Source organism: Pristis pectinata, chromosome 26, assembly GCF_009764475.1.
Source record: "Pristis pectinata isolate sPriPec2 chromosome 26, sPriPec2.1.pri, whole genome shotgun sequence".
NCBI classification, from domain to species: domain Eukaryota; kingdom Metazoa; phylum Chordata; class Chondrichthyes; order Rhinopristiformes; family Pristidae; genus Pristis; species Pristis pectinata.
The window spans coordinates 28,063,912-28,091,334 of record NC_067430.1 but is presented as its reverse complement, the minus strand read 5'-3'; the positions used below and the strand labels follow the sequence as shown (position 1 = coordinate 28,091,334).

Here is a 27,423-nt window from a genome sequence, read left to right as displayed (position 1 = left end):
AGATAGGATAAGCAAAAGGAAGCAAGGGCTAGAATTCATCTGAGTTTGACCTTGACGAGTATACAATCAACTAGTTTCCCTCCCTTGCTTTAGTCCAAAGAATGACTCATCTTCTTTAAAGGACTTCTTGTGGTCCATAGAAATGAATGTAATACCACACTTGTTATAATACTCCAAATTGGTTAATAACTTGTTTTTAAAAAAAAGGCACATTTTGAATCACAAGATGCCGTTTATGATTCAATGTCAGCAAATTGCAAAAGGAACATAAGCACGAATTCAAGACGAGTTGGAATACTGAAATCATCCCTTATTTTGAAGTGGGGCATTAAACCAAAGCTCAGCTGAAGTTTCAGATGGATAGGATGCATCATGTAATTCGAAGGAAGCAAACAAGTTCTCACCATCCTAAACAATATTTATTCCTCAATTAATAGAAATAAAATGTAGGTAATCTGGCTACTTGGCTGATTCTGGGGGAACCAGGCTGCATCACATTCTCCTACATTGCAAGACTGACGATATTTCAAAAGCACTCTGGGACATCCAGAGCAAGTTAAAGACATGACAGAACAATACAACACATTTCTTTATAACCCACCCACCTCCACCCTTGGTAACATTGGAGGCCATCCACAAGACTATAAGAAATAGACCATTCAGCCCTTCACACTTGCTCTGCTATTCAGTATTATCAAGGCTGGTCTTTTACCCTGGCGTCACTTTCCTGCATTAACCCTAGATCCTTCGGTTCCCTTAACATCCAAAAAAGTCAACTGGCCAGTGGAGATCCTAAACCCTTCAAATGGACATGGAACAGCTGACCTGCTGAGTTCCTCCAGCTCCTTTGTGTTACTCCCTGAGACACGGCATGATTTGAAGAACAAACATGTCCTCCTCTGTATCCTGTACAATACTTACCTCTGAGCTAAAGGTAATAAGAAAGTTGGTAATTTGGCTACTTAGCTCATTGCAGTTCGAGGAACCAAGCAGATTGCCAGGTAAAACCTTATATCCTAACTTAGAGACTTACCACCCCTCTGCTCACCAACATACACTGCTTCCTCTCAAGCAACAACTTGGGTTCCAAATTGTTGTCCTTGATTTCAGCTCCCCCCATGTCTTTATCCTCTCCCTGTCTCTGTAACTTCTCACTGTTGAATTTTATCAATTAGGATCAAATGTCCCAGAACATTTAACGAGCAGATTCTTTGAATAAGTGTAACAACCATTCTCCGCAATCCCTTACATTGCAAAGCTGCGAGCATGTACCTGAAGGCCAAACTTTACTGAGTCCTTCTGAGCTCAAAAAACACTTGGGGAAAGGCTGACCAAAGCACAGAGAATAAATATGTTGGATCAAAGTGAAGGGGAATGTACGATGCACACAGCACATTACGCTACAGTCTGGCAGGATGTGAATTTTACTCAGTGGGTATCAAATGCCGACTTCAGCTCCCACTCACAGACCGACACATCCTTTACAGCCAGTAGTCATTGGGCTGGATCTTGCTCAGTACTGCTGGCAGCTCCAATCAGAACCATCGCGTTCACCCTCGGAACCTGCCGGATATCCCAAATGCGAAGATCGTCAACTCGGTGAAGGATACCCTTTGGTCTGCCCGGAACTCGTTGGTCTGCACATCCAGCACAGCGAGATGTCCGTAGGGGAATGCCACCGACTGGCACATTCCAGGGTCCAGGAGTACGTGCTGAGGGACGCACTGAAGCTCGGTGCAGCCAATGCAAAGTCTCTGTGGGGAAGGACACAGTCTGGGCTCCTTCTGCTACTGGACATGGGAGGACTGAGTCCAGTGGGGAAGCCCCCAAAACAACGAAAGGGTCTCTCTTTCGTTAGACCACAGGAGTGGCAATGGTGCGATGTTAAACAAAAAGTGTTAACATTACTGAATGTATTGACCAAATAACACTGAGAATGCAAGGAGTTTTGCACTGTGTTTTTCTTTTCGTGTACATATTTTATTATTGATAAAGTTTACTCTTGAAATAAAACAGTTTAAAATGCGAAGTCTGGGACTTACTGACAGATTCAGATGGCTACAGTCTTGGGGCTCAAGGGCAGAGCCATCCTGGCTGAGATTATCCAGCAGTACGCCAGAGAAAATTGTCCATCATATTCCATAAAATAACTTAAACCGTCTCCTGACCAAAAGGAGAAGGTTAAGTTACTTTCTTAAAATCATTTCACTTTATAATGTTTTTGGGTGCCTGGAACTCTCCCCACCAGCAAGGACATCTTCAAGAGGCGGTGCCTCAAGAAGGCCGCATCCATCGCTAAGGACCCTGACCAACTGGGACCTGCCCTCTTCTCGTTACTACCATCGGGGAGGTGGTACAGGAGCCTGAAGACCCACACTCAACGATTCAGGAACAGGTTCTTCCCATCCGCTATCAGATCTCTGAATGGTCCACAAATACTTCTTCATTATTCCTTTTTCTTTTTGCACCATTTACTTTGTAATTTATAGTAATTTTATGCCTTGCACTGTACTGCAGCCGCAAAATAACAAATTTCATGTCACACAAGTCAGTGATAATAAACCTGATTCTGAATTCAGTTTGAATGAATGTCTGTTCAGAACTCCTGCCCACAGTCGAAAAGATTCGACCTGGTACCTTTACTGTGGTGTAAGAAAATCTGCACTATAACAGGACAGTAAACCTCCAATAATCCACAATCTGACCATTCAGAAATACTGATCGTCCAGCATCTGGTTCACTGGGTAATATTTTCCACACTCACCTGAAACACACTGGTCATTGCACTCCCCAGAGTTTCACAGGGGCGTTCTCTCCGCTGAAACTCACCGGTCCCTGCACACTCCCAAAACTCACTGAGTTCCTGGTTCTTGCACTTCCCGGAAACTTACCCGTTCTCTGGAGAGCCTAAAAGAGATGTGTGGGGCAAGTTTTTTTTTAAAAACACAAGAGAGTGGTGGGTGCCTGGAACGGGCTGCCGGGGTAGTGGTGGAGGCAGATATGATAGTGGTGTTTAAGAGGCTGTTAGACACATGAATATGCAGGGAATGGAGGGATGTAGATCACGTGCAGGTAGAAGGGGTTTAGTTTAATTTGGGATCGTGTTTGGCACAGACATTGTGGGTGTTCTTGTGCTGTATTATAACATCTTAAAATTAATTAAATGTGTGTTGTATTAATATGAATATCATCCAACAACTTGGAAAATCAAACAGTTTGGCACCAAAATCCCGAGTGTGCCAGATTATCGGAGGTTTTACTGGAGTGTTTGTTGGACTGGCAGCGACCAATGTTGTTTTCTCCCACTTGTTTCAAAGGAAACTTCTTCCTTTCTTCATGATCACCTTCTCCAGGTAACGGGCAGTGGGAGGAGTGGCCTCAGTACTGACCACTGGGGTCTGACGGCAGAGGGTGGAAACTCCTCCAACCGATGAGCAAGTTGTCAGTCAGCGACAGTTCAGCCCCCACCGCGTAAACTGACACCGTCCAGCTCCGCCTTGTTGCTGCCCCTCTCAACCCCTCCACCCACTCGGAGTTGTCACAGTAATTGTCCCACATCAGGCAAAGAGCCTAAATTCTGCCTGTCCTGGCATCAGGGAGTTGCAGCTCAGAAGATTCACAGTTTTAAGAGTTACTGTTCTGGCCCAACAACAATCTTCTGGGATGGCCAACTTCAGCTGGCATAGGATGTCCATGGAAAAATATTCCCCCCACCCCTCTCCCCTTGGGTCTTCAGGAATTATGATCATTCCCAATTTATCAATCTCTGGGATCTCTTTGAGTTACATTGATAAAGTATTCCCTAATCACCCTCCAAACCCTCAACCCAAGCACACGATCTAGGCTGATGCTCCAGTGCAGTGCTGAGGGTGTGCTGCCCTGTCGGAACTGCCATCTTTTGAGTGAGATATTAAATTGGATCCTCCCTCATGTGATCACAAGACACCAATTGCACCATTTTCACCAAGAGCAAGGAAGTTGCCGCAGTACAGCAGATGAATACTGAAACATACAAGATCCTAAGGGGGCCATGATAGTGTGGATGTCAATATGTAGGAGAATTTCAAAAAAGATGCAGTACTTAAAGGTTTAGGGCACAGTCATTTAAATCTGAGGTGTGTAGGAATTACTCCTTGCAGAGAGAGGTGTACCTCTGCAATCCTCTCCCCCAGAAGGTCATCGAGGTATTTAAAGAGGAGATGGATATATTTTTGAAAGGTCGTGGAATTGAGGGCGATGGGAAATTGGCACAGAAGAGAAGGTGAGACCTTGGGGAGATCAACCATGATCGTGTTGAAAGACAAGGCAGCCTTGAGAGGCCAAGTAGCCGACTTTTTTGTTTCCTCCTTTTTTCTTATGTTCTTGTCCAAAAACCTCAAAGCAGATGATCTGGCCTTTAGCATTTTGCTGTTTGTGGGATATGTTGTAGAACATGGAACCATACAGCACAGCAACAGGCCCTTCAGCCCACCATGTTGAGCTGAACTCATTAAACTAGTAATTAAATGCCTCACCAAACTAATCCCTTCTGCCTACACAGTCCATATCCCTCCATTCTCTGCACGTTCATGTGCCTGTCTAAGAGCCTCGTAAACTCCTCCATCGTATCTGCCTGCACCACCACCGCTGGCAGATCATTCCAGGCACCCACCGCTCTGTGTAAAAAAAAACTTGCCCCACACGTCTGCTTTGAAGTTACCCCCCTCTCACCTTAAATGAATGCCCTCTAGTGTTAGACATTTCAACCCTTGTGCCTATTCAGCTGCTTCATTTCCCATAAAACCACAAAAAATGCACTCCAAAATTGATTTAAAGTGGGATATGCTCACGTCACAAAAGGCTCCATGGAAATTATAGCCTTTATGTCAATGTTCTCCACCTATCTCTCTCTCCCGCCCTAAGAAACAACCTCCAGAATCAAATTCTTCCTCACCCGACTAATTTCTTCATGTTTATACATCAGAGTCCACTTGTAGCTCACTGCATCTCTATAAAGTCAAGAGAAACATTTTCCCAAATTAAAGCACTTTGTTAAGTTTGTTGCCATCAAATTATGGGCTACGTGGTGGCTAGGATCCTTGTTGACCATGAACCAGGTCTGATAAAAACATGTGACTCTTGCTACAGGTAGTCAGGAAGATATTGTTGAGACTTCAGCACCCTGTTTCAGCTAGCACCTCTTCTACTTGTGTCAATCAATCTCTCCACCCAATCACTGACCTCTTCTCCCACCCCCAACATTTTCTGCATCTTAAAACTTGTCTAATTTCTAACAATGAGAGACTGCAGATGCTGGAAATCTGGAGCAACACACAAACTGGTGGAGGAACTCAGCTGGTCAGGCAGCATCTGTGGGCCTTGACCCGAAACATCGACTGTCCATTTCCCTCCATAGATGCTGCCTGACCTGCTGAGTTCCACCAGCATCTTGTGTAATTTCTAACTATTCCAAGTTCTGATGACTGTTAGACTTGAAACGTTAACTGCTTCTCTCTCCACGGTTGCTGCCTGACTCGCTGGACATCTCCAGCATTTGGCTTTGAAATTCTCTCTGGACATGACCAACCAGCTCTCTGCTTTTCTCATTAGTAGGGTTGCCATGATCAGGAACTCAGAGGGGAAAGAACATAAGAACATATGAAAATGGTAAGAGTAGGCCACTCGGCCCCTCAAGCCTGCCCCACCATTATGATCCTGGCTGATCTGCTCCAGGCCTTTTGACCTCAGCATCTACCTCGTTTCTGGCCTTGCACCTTATTGTCTGCCTGCACTGCATTCTCTATAACTGTAACACTTCACTCTGCATTCTCTTATTGTTTAACCTTGAACTACCTCAATGCACTGTGTAATGAATTGATCTGTGTGTACGGAAAGCAAGACAAACTTCTCACTGTACCTCAGTACAAGTGACAATAATAATAAAAAAACAATTCCATTTCCAAACCAATTCCAATTCCCCATCAATTTCCTGATCTTTCAAAAATGCATCCACTTCCTTTTATATCTCCAATGATCCAGTCTCCACAAGCCTCCAAAGTAGAGAATTCCAGGGATTCACAGACCTCTGTGAGAAGAAACGGACAGATGTGAACCCCAAACCTTCCCCCATCAGTCTAGGGGCAGCTCAGAGTAGCCGATGTGCAATGGTGATGACACTGGCCAGCAATCCAGAGATCTCCTGACATTAGAGATCTCCTGAATAGTGTGATTTCCCAAAGTATCAATCCCTGGGATGTCTTTGAGGGAAATTGAGAAAGTGTTCCTCACACCACCCCATCCCAAGACCCAACCTTCCTCCAATCCTTCTACCCAACCACATGATCAAGGCAATGCAGCACTGGGTGGGGCGGGGGAGATGCTGCAATCAGAGTTGCCATCTTTACGGTGAGACATTAAATTGAGTCCCTCTTCAGGTGACCATAAAATACTTTTGGCATTGTTCTCAAGAGGAGGACGACAACACGTCAGGTATGGGATGGCCAGCATCCTTCAGAGAAAAGGAACCTGCCACCTTTACCCAGTTTGGCCAACATACTACTCCCACCCTGGTTTATACAACAAAATGGGTTGCTCATACTCCAAGTACAAGTCAAATGTACCATCCTGAGCTAGTAATACACCAAACCAAGGGGGTGATACTAGTCAACTAATTTAAATGAGTTTAGTGGAAGGAGAGGAGGGGCTTTGAGGACTAACAAATGCTAGTCACCCACTGAATTTCACTAAGGGTGTCACCTAATCCATCCAATTAAAATCACCCGTTGAAAACCCACATCTTCTTTAATGGACTGTCTTAAACATTGGGTATCCTTTACAGAAAGAAACTTTGAAAAGCTGTTTTAAATTAGCTCTTCTCTGTATTTAAGTGTAAAGTCTACTAGCCTGATGTAACGTAGCGATAGTCTCTTTTTTCTTGTTCATACACTTAACATTTTCTGTAATTCAGACCATGGCCCACATTATGCTTTGCTTTTGGGGATGGTTTGTGTCTGTGCACCTTTCATCAGTAAAAAGCATGCCAGAGCTGTTCTCTGACAGTCCTATTGTAACAATTTCTGAAAAAGAATATCAAGCAACCTGAACTTTTCTTGCCGTGCTCAGGTGTTAGCAGTGGGTTGATTTTAAATTAATTTCTTCCATTCATTTTTAGTTTCTATTTCTCCATTGCATCAATAAAAACAACAAATTTCATGTCAGATGTCAGCGACAATAAATGGTTCTGATTCGGGATGGCAGAGGCAGGCTCTTCCACAACCTGTTTGTGAATTCACTGCTGTGAGTATGACGGACATTAACTCGTCCTCCAACTTTCACTTGCTGGGCGAGAGAAAGGTGTGTCTGTCTCTGTGTTTGTGAGTGTTTGCGTGAGTGTCTCTGGGTCTATGAATGGGGGGGTAGGGGTGTGTGGGGGTGTGTGTGTGGTGGGTATGTGTGGAGGGTGGGGGTGTACGTGCGTTTGGGGGGTATGTGTGGGTGTGTGGGGGTGTATGTGCGTTTGGGGGGTATGTGTGGGGGTGTATGTGTGAGGGGTGGATGGGGGTATGTGTGTGGATATGTGTAAGGGGTGGGGGTATGTGTGTGGATATGTGTGAGGGGTGGGGATATGTGTGGAGGGGGTATAGGTGTCTGATGAAGATAGTCCATTCCCTATCCAGGCCCAGTGACTCAGATTTTTTTTCTTGTTCAAAGAAACCCGAGAATAAATGGAATCAAGCGGCCAATCCCCTCAACGTGAGCCGGCTGCTGAATTGGAAAGGGTTATTTCTCAGCCAAGGCACAGAGGGGAAAATAAATTCATTACATGACCGTGTGCTTGTCTGAATGATGCCTTGGTTCTGACCAGCTCTCCATCCTTTGAGGATCCACAGTGTCAAAAAAAAACTCCATCTCAGTGGCGAATAACACACAACTATTGCTGGATCTGTGCAGTGTGAAAGAACACACAAAGCACTCACAGATGCCACACATGGACTAGTCGGAGCTTTGTCTATTCCTGCGGGTTCTTACAGTATTGAGGCAAACACGATTACTTTCATCATTGAACCTCAGTGTTAGAACCGGATTGATTTATATTCTAAACGCATATTCTTTTATGCATTGTAAATGAATCCTTTTTCAATTTATTTATATCTATAAATTGATAAAACCTCCAAACATTTAAGAAATGTAAATGTTACTCACAGACCAGCTACCAGAGGATCATTCACAATGTATCCACTTATCACACCAAGAGCCCGTCCTCCTTGATGTTGATTGGTGCAATGACGTCAATCAAGGTCTCACTAAGATTGCGATTGGCTGCTCGTTCTGTCCATCACAGAACGCGTCATCGTCTTAAAAGAAAATGCATCTGCTTAGATAGCCTTGCAACATACAATGCCCCAGATTTTATTTCCTTGATCATTCCGGCGGTCCCAGATATTTAATTCCAACATCCAACGGCGAAGAAAGGTCTCATTAAAAGAGCAAGCAGGCTGCAATTGATAGCAAGCTAGGCTTATTCTTTATTAAGCAATAACCCCAAGATGCTTGTAACAGAAGCAGTCTGTCATCGGGAATTGACAATATTTCCTGACTGGTCAGTAAACCCAGTAAGAGACGGTTTAACCAGAAAAAAACACACAACCATTCAACCCGAATGCGACCGCACATTTAATCCAATCTCCTCTTAATATTTGACCAACTTCCTCCTGTGCAAGGTGTGTGTTTGAACATCACAGGCATAGTGGGACTGTGTTATGTTAGGGGATGGGAACAAATCTCGACGCTTTGCCCTGTCGACCGGATTGAATTAAAGCCTCCGAGGGAAGTGTTTGAAAACATGAACAGGTTTTTGATTTCGGCAACTCCAGTCATTGGCCACAGTTGGCAAGTTGAACCCGACCGCTTTAACAAACGAACACTACACAGAAATACAAGTCCCATTCCCCACCAACCCGCAACACTTACACTCACGCCTCTCATGGGCAGTTCCCAGAATTCGAGCTTGTCAAAGGAAACAAAGAAGGCTACATCCATCCGATTGTGAAAAACTCAGCCCCCAATTCCCCCTAGTCTCACAGATGTCCAAGTATAGTCTGAACAGCCATTCACATATTTAATGTTGCCATAACAAGGGTTGGATAATAAACACAGAAAGAACAGCGTCCGATTTGCAACAATACTTACATGTACCCGTTACTGGCAGGGTATAACCTCACCCCGACCGTCCAAAATAAAATCAGAAGCTGAGGTTTCCGCTTCCCTTTCTCCAGAGGTTCGAGACTCTGAGGTGAGGCAGGGACGGAGTCTTGTCCTGAAAGCAAAACCTTCTCAGTATGAAGAGAATCCCTTATCCCGCTCCACGACCCAGAGACAAACACAATGCCATTTTGATTTAAGGGAGCACGGTACAGAGCGATGCTAATTGCATTACATCATTTATTCGCTCACGGTCGCTGGTAAGACGGACATGCATCTTCCATCAATAAAGGTCCTTTGAACTGATTGGATATCCGGACCACCTGCAGCGCAAGTAAGAGTCAATTTTGGGAAGAAAGAGCAGATGGACAATTGGATTGCACCTCGTCCCTTTACTTGCCATCAGGGAATTAGCCACCTTAATGCCTAACCACTTAATGTGCAGAAAATAGTGTGTGGCCCTGGAGATTCGTAGAGTATACACATGTATACATATTCATGTGTTGTATGTGTACACATGAGCCAGATTTTGCCGGCTAATGTCAAACACCGCTGAATCTCACAGAGTCATAGGGTCCTACAGCAGGGAAACAGACCCTTCAGCCCAACTCGTCCATGCCAACTGTGTTGCCCAGTGAGCTGGTCCCATCTGCCCACGTTTGGCCCATAGCCCCTCTAAACCTCTCCTATCCATGGACTTATCTAGATGGCTTTTAAGTATTGTTAATGTGCCCGCCTCAACCACTATTTCTGGCAGCTTGTTCCAAATACACACCATCCTTTGCGTGAAGAAGCTGCCCCTGATGTCCCTTTTAAATCTCTCGCCTGTGATCTCTTTTCTGAGTCCGTCAGAGAAAGAACATTAAAAAGGCACTAACGTGAAGATAAAAAAATATCTGAAGGTGTGAGAGTCTGAAATAAAAACAGAAAATGCTGGAAACACTCAGCAGGTCAGGCAGCATCTGTGGAGAGAGAAGCTGTTAACGTTTCAGGTCTGGAATCTCCACTAGGACCGTGAAAGAGGGAAAATTAACCAAATCGTTTTGCCCTCTTTTCCATTTCTGATGAAGAAGTCCTGATGCAGGGCTTCAACCTAAAACGTCGACAATTCCTTTCCCTCCACAGATGCTGCTCGACCCGCTGAGTTCATCCAGCAGAATGTTTGTTGCTCCTGAAATGTTAAGATAAGATTTCTTTATTAGTCACATGTACATCGAAACTCACAGTGAAATGCATCTTTTTGCGTACAGTGTTCTGGGGGGGGGGCCCAAGTGTCGCAACGCTTCCGGCGCCAACATAGCATGCCCACAACTTCCTAACCCGTACGTCTTTGGAATGTGGGATGCTGCCTGACCTGCTGAGTGTTTCCAGCATTGTCTGTTTTTATTATCGCTGAATCTGTCAGCTCTCTCTGCCAGTGAACTCCCCGCAGAATATAGCGACAGAGCCAATCCTGCGAGAGTCTGTAAGGTTTATGCAGGGGGGATTCGCTCCCTTGCAGTGTGTCAAAATCACCCAAGACCATATGGATTTCACTGGGCTTCATAGCAGGAGGCAAAGGGGAAATAAGTTGCTATTTCAAATGATTACACTTTACATAATCAAAGAATGGGTAGAACACAGAGAAAGGCCATTTGTCCCACCAAGTCTGCCCAGCTCTCAATGTAAGACCAATCCATCTGACCCACACCACATAATGTAGCAAATGTTTTCCTTTCAGATACTTGCCCTGATTGCTGTTGAATGCTACAATTGAATCTGTCCCTACTGTTCCCTCAACAGTGTATTCCACAGCCTAACCACTTGCTGAGTACAATAATATTTCCTTATGTCACACGGTAGTGTAGTGGTTAGCATAATGCTATTTACAGCGCCAGCGACCCGGGTTCAATTCCAGCCGCTGTCTGTAAGAAGTTTGTATGTTCTCCCCGTGTCTGCGTGGGTTTCCTCCGGGTGCTCCGGTTTCCTCCCACATTCCAAAAACGTACAGGTTAGGAGCTGTGGGCATGCTATGTTGGCGCTGGAAGAGTGGCGACACTTGCGGGCTGCCCCCAGCATGCCCTCAGAAACGCAAAAAGACACATTTCACTGTGTGTTTCGATGTGCATGTGACTAACAAATAATTATCTTATTTTTTGGTTCTTTTGCCAATCACCTTCATTCTACGTTCTTTTGCCAACCACCTTCATTCTAAATCTCTCCGTCAGATCTTCTTGCCACCCCCTTTGTTGCAGGAATAGCCCCACCTTCTCCCATCTCTCCATGTAACTGGAATTGTTTTAATAAATCTCTTCTGCATGCTCACTGAAGACCTCACATCCTCCCCCACCTGCCTCCATCCTTCAGCCCACCTCGCCCACCAATCACCCATTGGCCCCTGTCTCACCACTCCCCCTCCCGTCTCTATGCTGGCCATCTTCCCTCTCCACTTTTAGTTTTGAGGCAGAATTTCAACCCAAAACATCAACAGTTCTTCTCCCCCCACGGATGCTGCTCCGGCTGTTGAAATCCTACAGCTGATTGTTGGTTTCTTTGCATCTTCCCTTTAGTTATGTTTTAAATTATTTAAGTGTTTTAGGGGTTTATACCTTATTCTTTATAATTAAAAATCTTAATGATATTTAGTTTTAATATCTACTTCAATTGTAATTAGCTTTAAATATAAAAATTACTATTAAAACTATTAAAAATTGCTCACAGTTTTTGCAGCTGGCAAAGCTCCACCCCCAGCTTTACTGGCTGTCAAGGGCAGTCAGCAGTGTTTCGGTGGTAAGGCTTCCTCACTGCACTAAGAGAGTCCCGACTACTACTCAGGACACACCTCAACATCTGGACCAAGAAGGCATGGAAGTGGGGAGACCAGAGGAGAGGTTCCAGGATGGGAGCCAATTAGGAAGTTCCAGCCTGAAACTCATAAAATGTACACGTACACAATCAAAACTGTAGACATTATAAAAAATGCACTGACAAAACCAGTGCTCCGGTTTCCTCCCACATTTCAAAGACGTATGGGTAAGTTAATTTGGGGTTTAAAATGGGTGGCGCGGACTCGTTGGGCCGGAAGGGCCTGTTACCACGCTGTAAATAAAACTCCAAAAAAAATTTAAAAATAGACACACTATACATTCAGAACACAAATGTGCATGCAAATTTATACATAAACATATGGGATAATAGATTCATCTCCATGCAATAACATATATATGCATAAAACATATCCAGAATTTACAATAAATGCATAATTTTATTTTAATTATATACACATATGCAATACACATGAATGTATTACACAAACATAATATGCATGTGTGTATTTATATATACATCTAATATGCATATATATGTCATACATTTGTCCACATAACATACATGGATATTCATAAATATACATACATATGAACAGACCCATAATTTATGCACCTATATATAATATATACCTATACATTTCATGCATATACTATACACGTGTGTATGCATAACATATTATGCACATATGGATACAATAGGCACAGATATATGACTTTGACTTTATATATATATACAATAGCTACAAAATGTAAAGGAATATTATATAGAGCTATGTGCATGCACATTACATACATTATATGTTATCCATTAATGAATTTAATGTTTATTAATGCAGTTTATATTATGTATTTTGTTATATCCAAAATATTGCCGTGCATATTTCATATTTTACATATACCTGCATATGCAAAATATGTGTGCACCTTTTATACACATATTTTTAGATAACCTGTATGCAGATGTATCTATAATACGCACAGTTACACGTCTTGCACTGTGCCGTGATGTTGTGTAAGTCTCACACACACACACACACACACACACACACACACACACACACACACACACACACACACACACACACACACACACACACACACACACACACACACACACACAGAGGGACGACCTTAACTGGCGGCAGGATGAGCCGCATCATCAGAAACTGCAGCGAGCCCGGGCGCGGGCAGTGACGCTGCGAGGGGGCGGGGGGAGCAGGGAGAGGGAAGGGGGGGGGGGAGAGGGGAGCAAAGGGTCAAAGCAACGAGAGCGGGGAGGCAGCCGCAGCAATGAGGGAATGCAGGGGAGGCAGGAGCTGGGAGGCTGTCTGACAGCTCCCGTCCCTGCCTGTCCCTCCTCCCCCAGCCTGTCCTCCCTCTCCCTGCGCTTCCCCCCTCCCCCGTGGGTGGGGGCGGGGCCCGGCCTGGTTACAATGTATCCGCCCGGTAGCAGCATGGCGACTGGTAACAAGCGGTGAGTGCGGAGCCCGGTCCCGGTCCCCCCGCCCGGCCCCACCCGGCCCGGCCCGGCCCACGTCGCTCGGTGTGGGAGATGGGGAATGGGGGGCTGCGGCTGCCGGGGCTCGGGGGGTGGGGGGAAGGATCCCGGGACTGGGGGCTGGGCCGGTGCTGGGCTCGGGGCACGTTGTTCACACGTTCGCATTTACTCTGTGTTCATGTGTGTGCACACACACTCCCTCACACTCACACACACTCCCTCACACACACACACACTCCCTCACACACACTCCCTCACACACACTCCCTCTCACACACTCCCTCACACACTCCCTCTCACACTCCCTCACACACACTCCCTCACACACACTCCCTCACACACACTCCCTCACACACACTCCCTCACACACTCCCTCACACTCACACACACTCCCTCACACACACACACACTCCCTCACACTCACACACACTCCCTCACACACACACACACTCCCACACACACTCCCTCACACACACTCCCTCACACACACTCCCTCACACACACTCCCTCACACACACTCCCTCACACACACTCCCTCACACACACTCCCTCACACACTCCCTCACACTCACACACACTCCCTCACACACACACTCCCTCACACTCACACACACTCCCTCACACTCACACTCCCTCACACTCACACACACTCCCTCACACACACTCCCTCACACACACTCCCTCACACACTCCCTCACACACTCCCTCACACACTCCCTCACACACTCCCTCACACACACTCCCTCACACACACTCCCTCACACACACTCCCTCACACACTCCCTCACACACTCCCTCACACTCACACACACTCCCTCACACACACTCCCTCACACACACTCCCCTACACACACACACACTCCCTCACACTCCCTCACACACACTCCCTCACACACACTCCCTCACACACACTCCCTTACACTTCCTTACACACACACACACTCCTTTATACACGTGTATCCACACACATTGTCAGTGCTCCAGACATCTCCAGAGAGAGGGGGCCTCCTCTCTTTCTCTCCCTCTGCCCCCTCTCTCCTCCTCTGCCCTCTTTCTCTCACTCTGACACCCCTCTCTCTCCCTGTGACCCCCCCTGATCTCCTGCTCTGTTCCTCTGATCCCCCTCTCTCTCCCTCATGCCCCTCTCTCCCTCTGACCCTCTCTCTCTCACTCCTCCCTTTATCTCTGCCCCCTCGCTCTCTCTCCCTGATGCCCCTCTATCTCCCTCTGACCCTTCTCTCTCTCTCTCACTCCCCCCTCTCTCTCTTCCTCTCTGCCCCCTCTCTCTCTTCCTCTCTCTCCCCCCTCTGCCCCCCCTTGCTCTCTGTCCCTCTGCTCCCCCTCTCACTCTCTCTGCCCCTCTACCGCCCCCCCCCCCCCCCCCCAGCGGTCTTGCTCTCTGCCCTCCCTCAGTCGATGGTCAGTGAGTTTATCATGACCTCAGGATATCCCAGAGTTTTGTGACCTCCCTGTTGGAGATGTGGCTGTTACTGAGATGTCGGACAATTTGTGCACAGCAAGCTCTCACCAACAGCAATTATCAGATTATCAGTGAGATTGGACTCTGTCATTGAACAGTGTTTGAGTCCACTTAGTGAGGGATGTGGGGTCAGGAGTCCCTGACCTGATGCGTGGTCATTGTCCAGGATTTCAACGCTGTTGGTTCTCTTCAGAATCGCCAGTCCCACCCAGCATGGTTCAACCCCATATTTGTACAGTGCCTTGCCCCCATATTATACACTTGGCAGTTACCTCAGTGAAAGCAGACTATAGTCAGAGAGTAATACAGCATGGAAGCAGGTAGTGTAGTGGTTAATGTAACACTATTACAGCGCCAGCGACCTGTGTTCCATTCTGGCCACTGTCTGTAAGGAGTTTGTACGTTCTCCCTGTGTCTGCGTGGGTTTCCTCCGGGTGCTCTGGTTTCCTCCCACATTCCAAAGACGTACGGGTTAGGAGCTGTGGGCATGCTATGTTGGCGCCAGAAGTGTGGCGACACTTGCGGGCTGCCCCCCAGCACATTCTCAGTAACGCAAAAAGACGCATTTCACTGTGTGTTTCGATGTACATGTGACTAATATATAAATATCTTATACCTTATAGATCAAGCATCCACTTACACTAATCCTACACTATTCCCATTTTATTCTCCCCACATTCCCATCTACTCCCCCCAAATTCTACCACTCACCCACACACTTGGGGCAATTTACAGCAGCCAGTCAACCCGCCAACCCTCACGCTTTTTGGAGCACCCGGGGGAAGCCCACGCAGTCACAGGGAGAACGTGCAAACTCCACACAGACAGCACCGGAGGTCGGGATTGAACCCGGGTCTCCGGTGCCGCGAGGCAGCGGCTCTGCCGTCCGCGCCGCTGAGCCGTCCGCACGATCAGTAACCTGCGTCATTATGGTCCACATGTCTTCCAGAAAGCTTGCCGCGCTCAGCGTCGATGAGTTCCTCACCTCGGCGTTCGATTCCGCCAGTCAGAGCGACTCGGATGCCGAGGAGTTGGGAGCGGGCAGGAAGGAAAACAGCAGGTGGACGGTGAAGGTTGGAAAGGGCAAGAAAACCCCTCAGCCTAAAGCACAGGTAGAAAGGTGAGACCTGGGGAAATGACGCTGGAATCGGTGCAGTTTGGGGGCATTTGCTCCATCTGGCAGGGGGAAGTCACCTGGGGAACCCAAAGACAAATACACCACATCAGTAGCTGGGACCTGTTTCACGGCACTCGGAACTCAGCACTCTTCTTCCCATCGTTCCTCCACCAACGGCACTCCCATGTCACCACCCTCTGACAGGACAGCACTCGCTCGTCCGCAACCCCCTCCACCCACTCAACAGCATGACGCTCCCCTCAGCACCCTCTTTCCAAAACAGGACACTCCTTCAGCACCGCCCCACCTGCTAGATGGCACTCCCTCAGCGATGCCCCTCCAGCAGTGTGGTGTTCCCTCAGCGATGCCCCTCCAGCAGTGTGGTGTTCCCTCAGCGATGCCCCTCCAGCAGTGTGGTGTTCCCTCAGCGGTGCCCCTCCAGCAGTGTGGTGTTCCCTCAGTGGTGCCCCTCCGTGCTTTGTCCGGCAGGGGGAAAGAAATCACCTGGTGAAATCCAAATAAAACTGTAGCGCATCAGTTGGCTGGGACCTGTTTCACAGGACTCTTTGCACTGTTCTCCACCCCTGCAGCTTCAACTCTGCTGGAGTTTCTAGTTTCCACAGCTTGAGTGCAGAAGGGGCTTGAACCCTCTTACCCAAGTGAGAGAGTGCAACTACCGACTGAAGTTTGCAAATCTCAGCAGTGTGCTGTGTGGCAGAGAACGTTTTAACACTGGCGGGTGTAACTGCTCTCTCGGCTTTTTAAGACTGCCTTGTTGTAGTTGCCCTTGCAATCATCAAGTGGTCCTGAGCGAAGGTGGTGCTGAATCCTCGCCACATTCCTGCGGTGGGGTGGCTTGGGTGAGATGGGGCTCTGGTAGAAAGGGGTAATGGTGTCGTTTGCACCGAGCTTGTTCACATTTACAGCACCGGGTACTGGATTAAAGAACTGTTTCCATCTTCGTACCACCCTGCACAACTGCAAGGGGCGACACCGTGGGGCCGCTGCCTCCAGTGAACCAGGTTCGATCCCGACCTCCAGTGCTGCCTGTGCGGAGTTTGCACGTCCCCCCCCCCCCGGGTGTTCCGGTTTCCTCCCACGTCCCAATGACATGCAGATTGGTGGGTGAATTTTCCACTGTAAATTGTGCTCTGTGGGTGGAGGTGAGGTGGTAGAATGTTTTTGGGGGGGGGGGGAGGGAGTTGATGGAAATGTGGGGAGGATGGAAAAGAATTGATGTAGGATTAAAGTAAATGGGTGCTCGAAGGTCAGCCGGGATTTGGTGGGTGAAGGAGTCTGTTTCTGTGCCGTGTGACTCTATCCTGGACAAAAGAAATGGTGTAAAAATGGAAACAAAAACAATGCTTTGATTCCAACGATCAGTGTTTCCCCATTGGAATCCTCTGGGACATGAAACCCATTGGAAAATCACTGGCACTGAATGCACGTGGCAGGAATTGGTAAGCCGTGCATGATGTGGTTTTTGGGTTGATGGGAATATGGGGAGAATAAAATGGGGATGAGTGTAAATAGGTGCTTGATGGTTAGCCCGGACTAGATGGGCTGAAGGACCTGTTTCTGTACTGTACTGTGAACAAATAGGGCACCTAACAACCCAATGTGCGAAACATAAACATGAAAGAAACTGACTTTAACATCAAAGTGTTAAGTTATAGTTGGTGCTCTCCAATAGTAACAGATAGTCAAATGAAATAGAGCGATTAAACAATTTCTAATTAATTTGCAATTTTACAAAGTAGATTCATTGCCCAGTAATACTGTGCCTGTGATGGGTTCAAAGTGATGGCTCTTGAAGTATAACCTCTGCTGTGTGCACGTCAACTTTTCGTTTCGAGTCATAGAGTAATGAAGCACAGAAACAGGCCCTTCCGTCCATCCAGTCCATGCCAACCACGGTGTCGGCCTAAGCTCGTCCCATTTGCTGGCATTTGGCCCGTATCCATCTTGACCTTTCCTATCCGCTATCTGTCCAAATGTCTTTTAAATGTTATTATTGTTTCAAGGAACAAACAAAAAACCGAGCAAGTTTTATTTTTTCCCCCCTCTGGTAGTAAAGAGAAACCAAAAGGTGCTGCCCAAGAGCACAAGGAGCAGCTCTCGCGACTGAAGGAGAAGGATCCCGAGTTCTTCAAGTTCCTAGCGGAAAATGACCAGAAGCTGCTGAACTTTGACGACAGCGATAGTTCGGACGATGACGAGAACCAGCTGCATGTCTTGCCGGAGGAGCTGGGGGTTAGTCTCCTTATGCGGAGAAATTTCTTTAGCCAGAGAGTGGTGAATCTGTGGAATTTGTTGCCACGGGCGGCTGTGGAGGCAAAGTCATTGGGTGTATTTAAGGCAGAGATTGATAGGTATCTGAGTAGCCAGGGCATCAAAGGTTATGGTGAGAAGGCGGGGGAGTGGGGCTAAATGGGAGAATGGATCATTTGGATGGCGGAGGAGACTCGATGGGCCGAAAGGCCGACTTCTGCTCCTTTGTCTTATGGCCTTATGTTTCCGTCTACTAGCCAGATGTTTGGGAAGTGGTTGCATCACAATCTCCACTACTTAAAACCCACCACGTTTAAACTGGGGCCGTTGCTCAGTTTGGCTAATCGATTTGATCAACTTCCATTGCATTATTGTTAATTCCAAAGTTGTGGTTTGCTCCACATTAAGAGTGCTGGATATTCTGAACCACGGAAAAAAATCAAATGTTGCGGTTGTGAATTTATTACAACCATTAGAAGTATTTGGCCATTTGTTGTCTTGAATCTGCTCTGCCAGTCAATGAAGTGGTGGCCAATCTGATCTTGCTTTCAACTCCACTTTCCTGCCTGTTCCCCATAACCCTCAACTGCTCTTTAGACCAATTATACATCTATCTTGGCTCAAATACAGTCAACATCTTGCCTTCCACAGCTCCCTGGAGGGCAGAATTCTAGAACCATACAGCACAAAAAAACAGGCCCTTCGGCCCACAGATTTGGAACCTTCTGTGAGAGTGAATATCTCCTCAGTTCTATCTTAAGTGGGTGACCTCTTATTCTGAAACCATGTCCTCTGCTTCTGGGTTTCCCTCCCTCTCAATCTGAACACCTTTGGAACAACCAACAGACCAAAGTATTGCAGGTGCTGGAAATCTGAAATAAAAAGTGAAACTTCTAGGGAAACTTAGAGGTTGGCAAAAGATATTCCCAGCATTTTCTGTTTCTATTACATATAATATTTACCTTTATTCCAAGAAAAATTAGCCGGAACATTTGTATCTAAACATCAGTCTCAACATATAGGATGTAGGCAGAAATGTAACTCACTATTTAATGTACAAATCACTTGGCATGCAAACCCAGAGTGGATTTTATAATCTCAAGCCCTTGGCCTCTAATTCTTGTGTTATCCTTGACAATAGAAAAAGAAGATTAAGTTAAGATATCTTTATTAGTCACGTGCATCAAAACACACAGTGAAATACATCTTTTTGCGTAGAGTGTTCTGGGGGCAGCCCGCAAGTGTCGCCACGCTTCCGGCGCCAACATAGCACGCCCACAACTTCCTAACCTGTACGTCTTTGGAATGTGGGAGGAAACCGGAGCACCCGGAGGAAACCCACGCAGACACGGGGAGAACATACAAACTCCTTACAGACAGTGGCTGGAATTGAACCCGGGTTGCTGGCGCTGTAAAGCGTTACGCTAACCGCTACACTACTGTGCCTAAAACAGGCCCTCCCTAGGTTATGATAGGGTTCCATTCCTGAGAACTGTTTGTAACCTGAACAGTTCACAAGTCTGAAATGTGTCTGACCGGCTATATATTTAAATAAAAGCAAAAGCCAACCGAGGGCATTGTGTGGTTAAATCAGGCCGTTTGACACAACCATTTCGATTTCTCTACGAGGTGCAATGATACTGCCACGATCCGAGCTCCCCCAACCCCTGCCAGAGGATGTCTGCAGCTGGTAAATCCATCCCAAATGCTTGTCTCCCAAATGTTCGTTGGTATGGATGGGCTGGACATAAGTTGAGTGTTTGTAACCTGGGTAGGACCTGTAACATTGTAGAATTTAAAAGGAGAGCTGGGACAAATTTCCTGGGTGCCAAGGACAGAATAGAGAGTAGGATTGACTGGATTGCGGGGTCAGTATAGATTTGACAGGCTGAATGGCTTCTTCTGCTATGACCATTCTGTGAAGGTAGTTATGGGGCTGAATATAAACGATTCATAGTGGATAGGGCACTCACGGAGGGTGTGCTGTTTCTGGAATAAATATAAATAACTTTGTTAAAAACTTTTTCCCTTGAAGGTAGCAAGTGATGAAGAGGAAGAGGAAGAGAAAGGACCAGCCCCAAAGAGCAATAAAGCCAGAGACTCAATACCAGTCACCGTCCGAATGGTTGAAACCTGGAGAGAGGCAGCAGAGGTAAGTTGGACTTGCCCTAATTAAACTTCTGCTACTCTTTGCACCATAACGCACTTTGGTTTTAATAGGCACTTTAACGTTACACGTGCCTTGGAAAGGAAACCAAAAACTAGAGGGCATAAGTTGAACATGAGAGGAGAAAGAGTTAAAAGAGACCCGAGGGGCTACTTCTTCATGCAGAGGGTGGTGTGTATATGGAACGAGCTGCCAGAGAAAGTGGTTAAGGAGGTACAATGATAACATTTAGAAGACATTTGGACGGATACATGGATGGGAAAGGTTTAGGGGGATATGAGCCAAATGTGGGTAAATGGGATTAGCTTGGTCAGCATGGACGAGATGGGCTGAAGGGCCTTTTCCCATGCTGTATTACTGCATGAATCTATGACTATCCTAAGGTACTGCACAAGTATTGGCAAGCAGAATCTGACATGGGACTCCTTTAGGAGATATCAAGGCAAGTGGCCAAAAGCTTGATTGCATTCTGGTTTTAGGGAGAGCCTTAAGGGAGGAGAGAGAGATGAAGAAGTTTACGGAGGCAGTTCCTGAGTTTGGGACCATGGTAGCTGAGGGCATGTGTGTTTGTGGAGCGATAACATTCATCAGTGGTCAAGAGGGCAGAGATCTCAGAAGTGTATGACTGGAGATTATTACAAAGCTGAGGAGGAACGAGATAACATCAGATCATGCAAGTTTTATTGATCTTGAGGACTTTGTATAGCGTTGAATCTGCACACTTTTGTTTCATACATAATATGTGAGCCAAATTCAATATGTGTTACACTGTGGACTATGCATTGAAAATTGATACAACTTTTGGGAGCATTTCTGTGTTCTGAGTGATATGTTATCCAATTGTGCATTACCCTTGCCATTAAGCTACTGGACTCCTGTTGCAGTGAGACCCTGGGGACAAATGTTTGGTGTGGTGTCCAACTTCAAATCATGCTTTAAAAGGTATTGGTCTGCAGTTGTCGAGCTCCATTGTCCTGATAAAGGGTCTCGACCCGAAAGGTCGACTCTTTATTTCCCTCCATAGATGCTGCCTGACCTGCTGAGTTCCTCCAGCACTTTGTGTGTGTGTGTGTTGTTCCTGGCAAAGCAGCAAGTCACTTGGTCCCGTCACTTGCTTACAGCAAATTGTATTTTCACTGGCGAAATGGCACTACAGATGTCTGTACCTCTAACCTTGAAGCTGCTCTTCACACTGGCCTACTTGCTAAAGAACTCCATGCTGAATGAGATGTAAGGTCTGACTTGTGTGACCAGAGTATATGGATGAAAATGACACCAGTGTGGGGATTTTTGGTATTGGTTTATTATTAGTATTGGTTTATTATTGAGTCACTTATACCGAGGTACAGTGAAAATCTTGTCTTGCATACCGATCGTACAGGTCAATTTATTACACAGTGCAGTTATATTGGGTTAGTACAGAGTGCATTGATGTAGTACAGGTAAAAACAATAACAGTACAGAGTAAAGTGTCACAGCTACAGAGAAAGTGCAGTGCAATAAGCTGCAAGGTCACAACAAGGTAGATCGTGAGGTCATAGTCCATCTCATCGTATAAGGGAACCATTCAATAGTCTTATCACAGTGTAAAAAAATTAACTGAGCTCTGTCTTTGCTGCTGGAAAGGTCATAATAACCATGCACCTTAAAGCTGGTCTTGTTCTTATGGCACAGATGTCTCCTCCTTGCCTGAAGTGAGTATACTTCCTATGTGCTCTGCTTCACAGTACATTTGACAGTGCAAACTCTGTATGGAAAATCACTCACTTTCACACTGCCAGTGAAGAAATAGATAAAAATAACCGACATGAATCAGAGTTTTTTTTTTACATTTGATTAAATCTTCATGACATCCAGTCACGGCAGACATTTGGGGCAATTGTACTTGGTTTGAAACTGTTAGAAAATGCTGTAGATGCATTGTCACTTTTTTTTAATACATCAAATGCAATATCAGTTGCAGCAATGTTTTGAAATATTTGTACTTCATGAAGAAGATACTGCTCTAGACTTGCTAATGGTAACAACGGGGAAATTACAAAGTGGGATCTGAACTAAAGCAATGTCGACCTGATTTAATTACATTTTTTCTTTCCTTGTTTTCTTCTGAGCTGTAGCTTGAGTACATCATTCCATGAAAACTGGAGCACTTCAGCTGAGACACTCTTCATTATGTGGGGCAAGTGGGTTCAAATTTTAGATCAAAGAACTGCTGATGCTGGGAACCTGAAATCAAAATCGAAAGTGCTGGAAATGCTCATCAGGCCAGGCAGCATCTGTGGAGAGAGAAAGATAAAATTTCAGGTTGATGGCATTTCGTCAGAGCAGAGGAGAACTTCCAAATTATTAGGTTATTCTTTTGGGGAAATACTGCATGTTTGGCCCTTGGGATTGGGGTTACCAGTTAGCTATTGGATTGGGAAGTGTCCCAACGTCATCTGCTTTCTACTCAGCCATAGGGTGATGATGCAAGTTGTTCTTTGGGGAGCTAATAGGGATTAACCGACACAACACAGGCTGAGAATTAAATCATAAGCCACTCTCCATCAAGTATGCCAGGTGTTGAGTTTATCAAATAGTGGAGTGCTCTGCTTAGGGATCTATCAAATTTTGTCCGTTGACTTTCCTGTGAAGTGCTTTGGGACATTCTAGCTTCACATCTAAGTGCTGCCCACTTCTGAACATGTATCACGTACCACGTGTACGCTCTACCTCTAGCCCCTTCCATTATCTTTGGTTTGTTAGACCATTTGTCCAGCATGAGAAGAAATTTCCTCCCACTGAGTATTGGGAAGAACAAAGTCTTCGTCTTTGATCCCAGCTGCAGACTCCCTACTTTGCCCTGTCTGCTTTCTTAGGCTGGGCCAGATCACTTGTAACCTGATGGTGTGTTTGGTGTTGAATGTGATTCTTTTCCTCCCCATTGCTCAGGCTGCCTGTACACTCTGACCCTCATCCAGGTTCTGTTATGTCCAGACTTCACTCTTCCAGCCCTCTGCCTGGTCAGTCTCCCAGCCAACTATCTGCTTCGCCTAGTACCAGGTTCCATTTGTCCGTCACTCCCTGCTCGCTGACCTACACTGGCTCCTAGTCTGCCCTGGTTCTCAAACCACCGTTCCCCCTCCCCCCATCTCTTCTAACATAGAACACTACAGCGCAGTACAGGCCCTTCAGCCCACAATGTTGTGCTGACATTTTATCCTGCTCTAAGATCTATCTAACCCTTCCCTCCCACATAGCCCCCTATTTTTCTATCATTCATGTGTCTATCTAAGAGTCTCTTAAATGTCCCTAATGTATCTGCCCCCACAACCTCTGCCGGCAGTGCATTCTACACACCCACCATTCTCTGGGTAAAAAAACTTGCCCCTGACATCCCCCTTATATCTTCCTCCAATTACCTTAAAATTATGCCCCCTTGTGTTAGCCATTTTTGCCCTGGGAAAAAGTCTGACTGTCCACTTGATCTATGCCTCTTATCATCTTGTACACCTCTATCAAGTCACCTCTCATCCTCCTCCACTCCAAAGACAAAAGCCCTAGCTCACTCAACCTATCCTCATAAGACATGCTCTCCAATCCAGGCAACATCCTGGCTAATCTCCTCTGCACCCTCTCTAAAGCTTCCACATCCTTTCTATAATGACATGACGAGAACTGAACACAATACTCCAACCCTCTTCTCTAGGCTCTTGATCATCCCAAATAGAACCTCTCCACCAACGGCAGCCATGACAACAGCTACTAAAGTCCTAAACTCTGGGCTTAGAACATAGAGCAGTACAGCACAGGAACAGGCCCTTCGGCCCACCATGTTTGTGCCGACCATGATGCCAATCTAACTCATCCCATCTGTCTGCACATGGCCTGTATCCCTCCATTCCCTGCCTGTTCAAGTGTCTAAATGCCTCTTTAACGGTGCCATCGTATCTGCTTCCACCACCTCCCCCGGCAGCGCGAACCAGGCACCTACCACTCTGTGTAACAAAATAAACTTGCTTTCCACGTCTTCTTTAAATTTTCCCCTTCTCACCTTAATCCTCTCCCCTCTGATATTTGATACTTCTGCCCTGATAAAAAGACTCTGACCATCTACCTGATACTTGCCTCATAACTTTATAAACTTCTATCCGGTTGCCCTTCAGCCTCCGATGCTCCAGAGAAAACAATCTGAGTTTGTCCAGCCTCTCCTTATAGCTAATACTCTTTAATCCTGGTGAACCTCTTCTGCACCCTCTCTGAAGCCGCCACATTATTCCTATAGTGTGGTGACCAGAACTGCACACAGTGCCTAACCAAAGTTTTATACAGCTGCAACATGATTTTCCAGTTTTTATAATCAATGCTCCTTCCCTAAACCTCTCTGCCTCTCACTTTGCTTCTTTAACATGCTTCTTTGATATCCAGATGTCCAGCTAAACTTTAAGGATACCTGCCCTAACATCTTGTACGATGCAGTGTCGGTCTTTGTTTGATATCAACCAGTGAAGAGTCTCAGGATGTTTTGTTGCCTTAAAGACGCTATTTAAATGCAAGCTGTTGTTGATGGACGTTTCCCTATGGCAGATGCTGAGGTCGGATGCTGGTGACTAACAGCACTCTTCAGCACTGTAGTTGCACCTGTAAATGAAATGTGAAGTAGTCTCGCATCCAACTAAGTTCATAGTGTGTAGCGGTTAGCGTAACGCTATTACAGTGCCAGCGACCCGGGTTTGATTCCAGCCGCTGTCTATAAGGAGTTTGTACGTTCTCCCCGTGTCTGGGTGGGTTTCCTCCGGGTGCTCCGGTTTCCTCCCACATTCCAAAGGTGTACGGGTTAGGAAGTTGTGGGCATGCTATGTTGGCGCCGGAAGCGTGGCGACACTTGCAGGCTGCCCCCAGAACACTCTACGCAACAGATGCATTTCACTGTGTGTTTCGATGTACATGTGACTAATAAATACGTTATTTTGTCTTATCTACTTCTGGTCATTAAAAATACCCCAAATCTCTCCCATCGCAGGACAAGTTAACGTTTAAGCTGTTACATGAAATTGTTATGGCATTTAAGGCGGCAGTCTCCACAACCAAAGGAGATGACGAGAGTGGGCAACCTGGGAAATACAAAGTAGAAGACAGTTCTGGTGAGTGTGTGAAACCTTCACAATCTCGGAGAAGTAAAATCCAATAAGTTGTATTTACGTGAACCTATGCTTATATTTTCCTTAACTGACAGCAAGTGCATGCTCCTAAGCTGTGCCTCAATCGTAATTTATTTTCAGATGCCACCCCCATCGTCTTGACCTTCCCTCCCTCTTTAGGCTCCTCCTGTATTCCCATGAGATCTCCGGACTGCTCCAGTTCTGACCTCTTGATCTTCCTATCCGTATCTCTATATTGAATGGTCATGGTCTGTTTCCCTCTGGACCTTGACCTGCGGGAATGCCATGACACTTAACATATTGAGCTCAGAGCCATTTGGCTTCTCGGTACATGTGAAAAACATGCCATTCATACAGATCATTTCATCACATCAGTGCATTGAGGCAGTACAAGGGAAAACAATAACAATGCAGAATAAAGTGTTACAGTTACAGAGAAAGTACAGTGCAGGCCATAATGTGCAAAGCCATAATCAGAATCAGATTTATTATCACTGACTTATATGATGTAAAATTTGTTGTTTTACTATAAATTACAAAAATAAATAAATAGTGCAAAAAAAATGAGGTAGTGTTCATGGACCGTTCAGAAATCTGATGGTGGAGGGGAAGAAGCTGTTCCTATATCGAGTGCGGGTCTTCAGGCTCCTGTACCTCCTCCCCGATGGTAGTAACTTGAAGAGGGTGGTGAGGGTCCTTAGTGATGGATGCCACCTTCCTGAGGCACTGCCTCTTGAAGATGCCAGAGGGTGGGGAGGGCTGTGCCCGTGATGGAGCTGGCTGAGTCTACAACCCTCTGCAGCCTCTTACAATCCTGTGAATTGGAGCCTCCATACCAGGCGGTGATGCAACCAGTCAGAATGCTCTCCACCGTACGTCTGTAGAAATTAACAAGGTAGATTGTGAGGTCAAGAGTCCATCTTATCAATACCATCTTTAAAGGTGGCATGATGGCTTCCTCGAGGACTAATAACCTGGAAGTGTTTTACTCCCATCATACTAGCTGGGGAATTTAAATTCAGTTAACTAAACAAATCTACAATAAAAATGTGGCATCCTTAATGGTGATCGTGAAACTATTGGATGGTCATAAAATCCCATCTAGTTCACTAATGTCATCAAATTATACAGCACAGTGACAGGCCCTTCAGCCCACATCTCCATGCCAACCATCAAGTACCTGTCTACGTTAATCCCATTTACCAGCATTTGATCCGTAGTTTCTATGTATGCCTTGGTGATCCAAGTGCTCGTTGAGTTATTTCTTAAACTGTTGACGGAGTCTCTGCCTCCACCATTCACTCAGGTGGGGTGTTACAGATTCCAACCACCCTCTGGGTGAAAACATTCTTCCTCAGATCTCCTCTAAAACTCTTGTCCCTTACCCTAAACTTACGACCTCTAGTCCTGTTGGGAGATCTGCTATCCTTCCCCTTGTATGTGATTCCAAACGCCACAACGTGATCGGTGAGGTTGACCTCGCCAGCGACCTCCATGTTTTGTGAACGATCAACAAGTTTCCCACTCTGACCTTGCAAGTTCACCGTGGTTAGGAAACCTTACAAGCAGTGGCGTTTCTTTTATTTGCACAGTCAACTCATGATTATCCAGCAGCTAGATTGTGGGTTAACTCTGCAAGGGGGTAATAAGCTGGCGTTTCTGGTCTAACACTGCACTGTGCTGGAGGAACCCCCTGAGGTTTGCAGACCGCCTGTCCTCTCAGGGATGGGCTACCTTTGGCAGAGGTGACTCTTGGGTGGGG

At 46.1% G+C, this 27,423-nt stretch overlaps 2 protein-coding genes across 2 annotated transcripts in view; one reads left to right on the top strand and one right to left on the bottom strand.

Moving 5' to 3' along the window:
* klhl17 (kelch-like family member 17) overlaps window positions 1-9,356 on the bottom strand; it is an 87,094-nt gene extending 77,738 nt beyond the window's left edge. Inside the window, exons 1-2 of the mRNA XM_052039224.1 lie at window positions 9,169-9,356; window positions 8,182-8,333 (exon numbers count right to left, since the gene is read on the bottom strand). The gene's annotated coding sequence lies outside the window, so the exon portion shown is untranslated. The remainder of the gene's footprint in view (window positions 1-8,181; window positions 8,334-9,168) is intronic.
* A 3,873-nt stretch (window positions 9,357-13,229) lies between these two features.
* The window catches only part of noc2l (NOC2-like nucleolar associated transcriptional repressor), a 171,605-nt gene continuing 157,411 nt past the window's right edge, over window positions 13,230-27,423 (top strand). Inside the window, 5 exon segments of the mRNA XM_052039204.1 lie at window positions 13,230-13,461; window positions 15,915-16,085; window positions 18,155-18,335; window positions 20,389-20,505; window positions 25,523-25,643. Coding sequence (XP_051895164.1) covers window positions 13,286-13,461; window positions 15,915-16,085; window positions 18,155-18,335; window positions 20,389-20,505; window positions 25,523-25,643 — 766 coding nt within the window. The 5' untranslated portion in view covers window positions 13,230-13,285.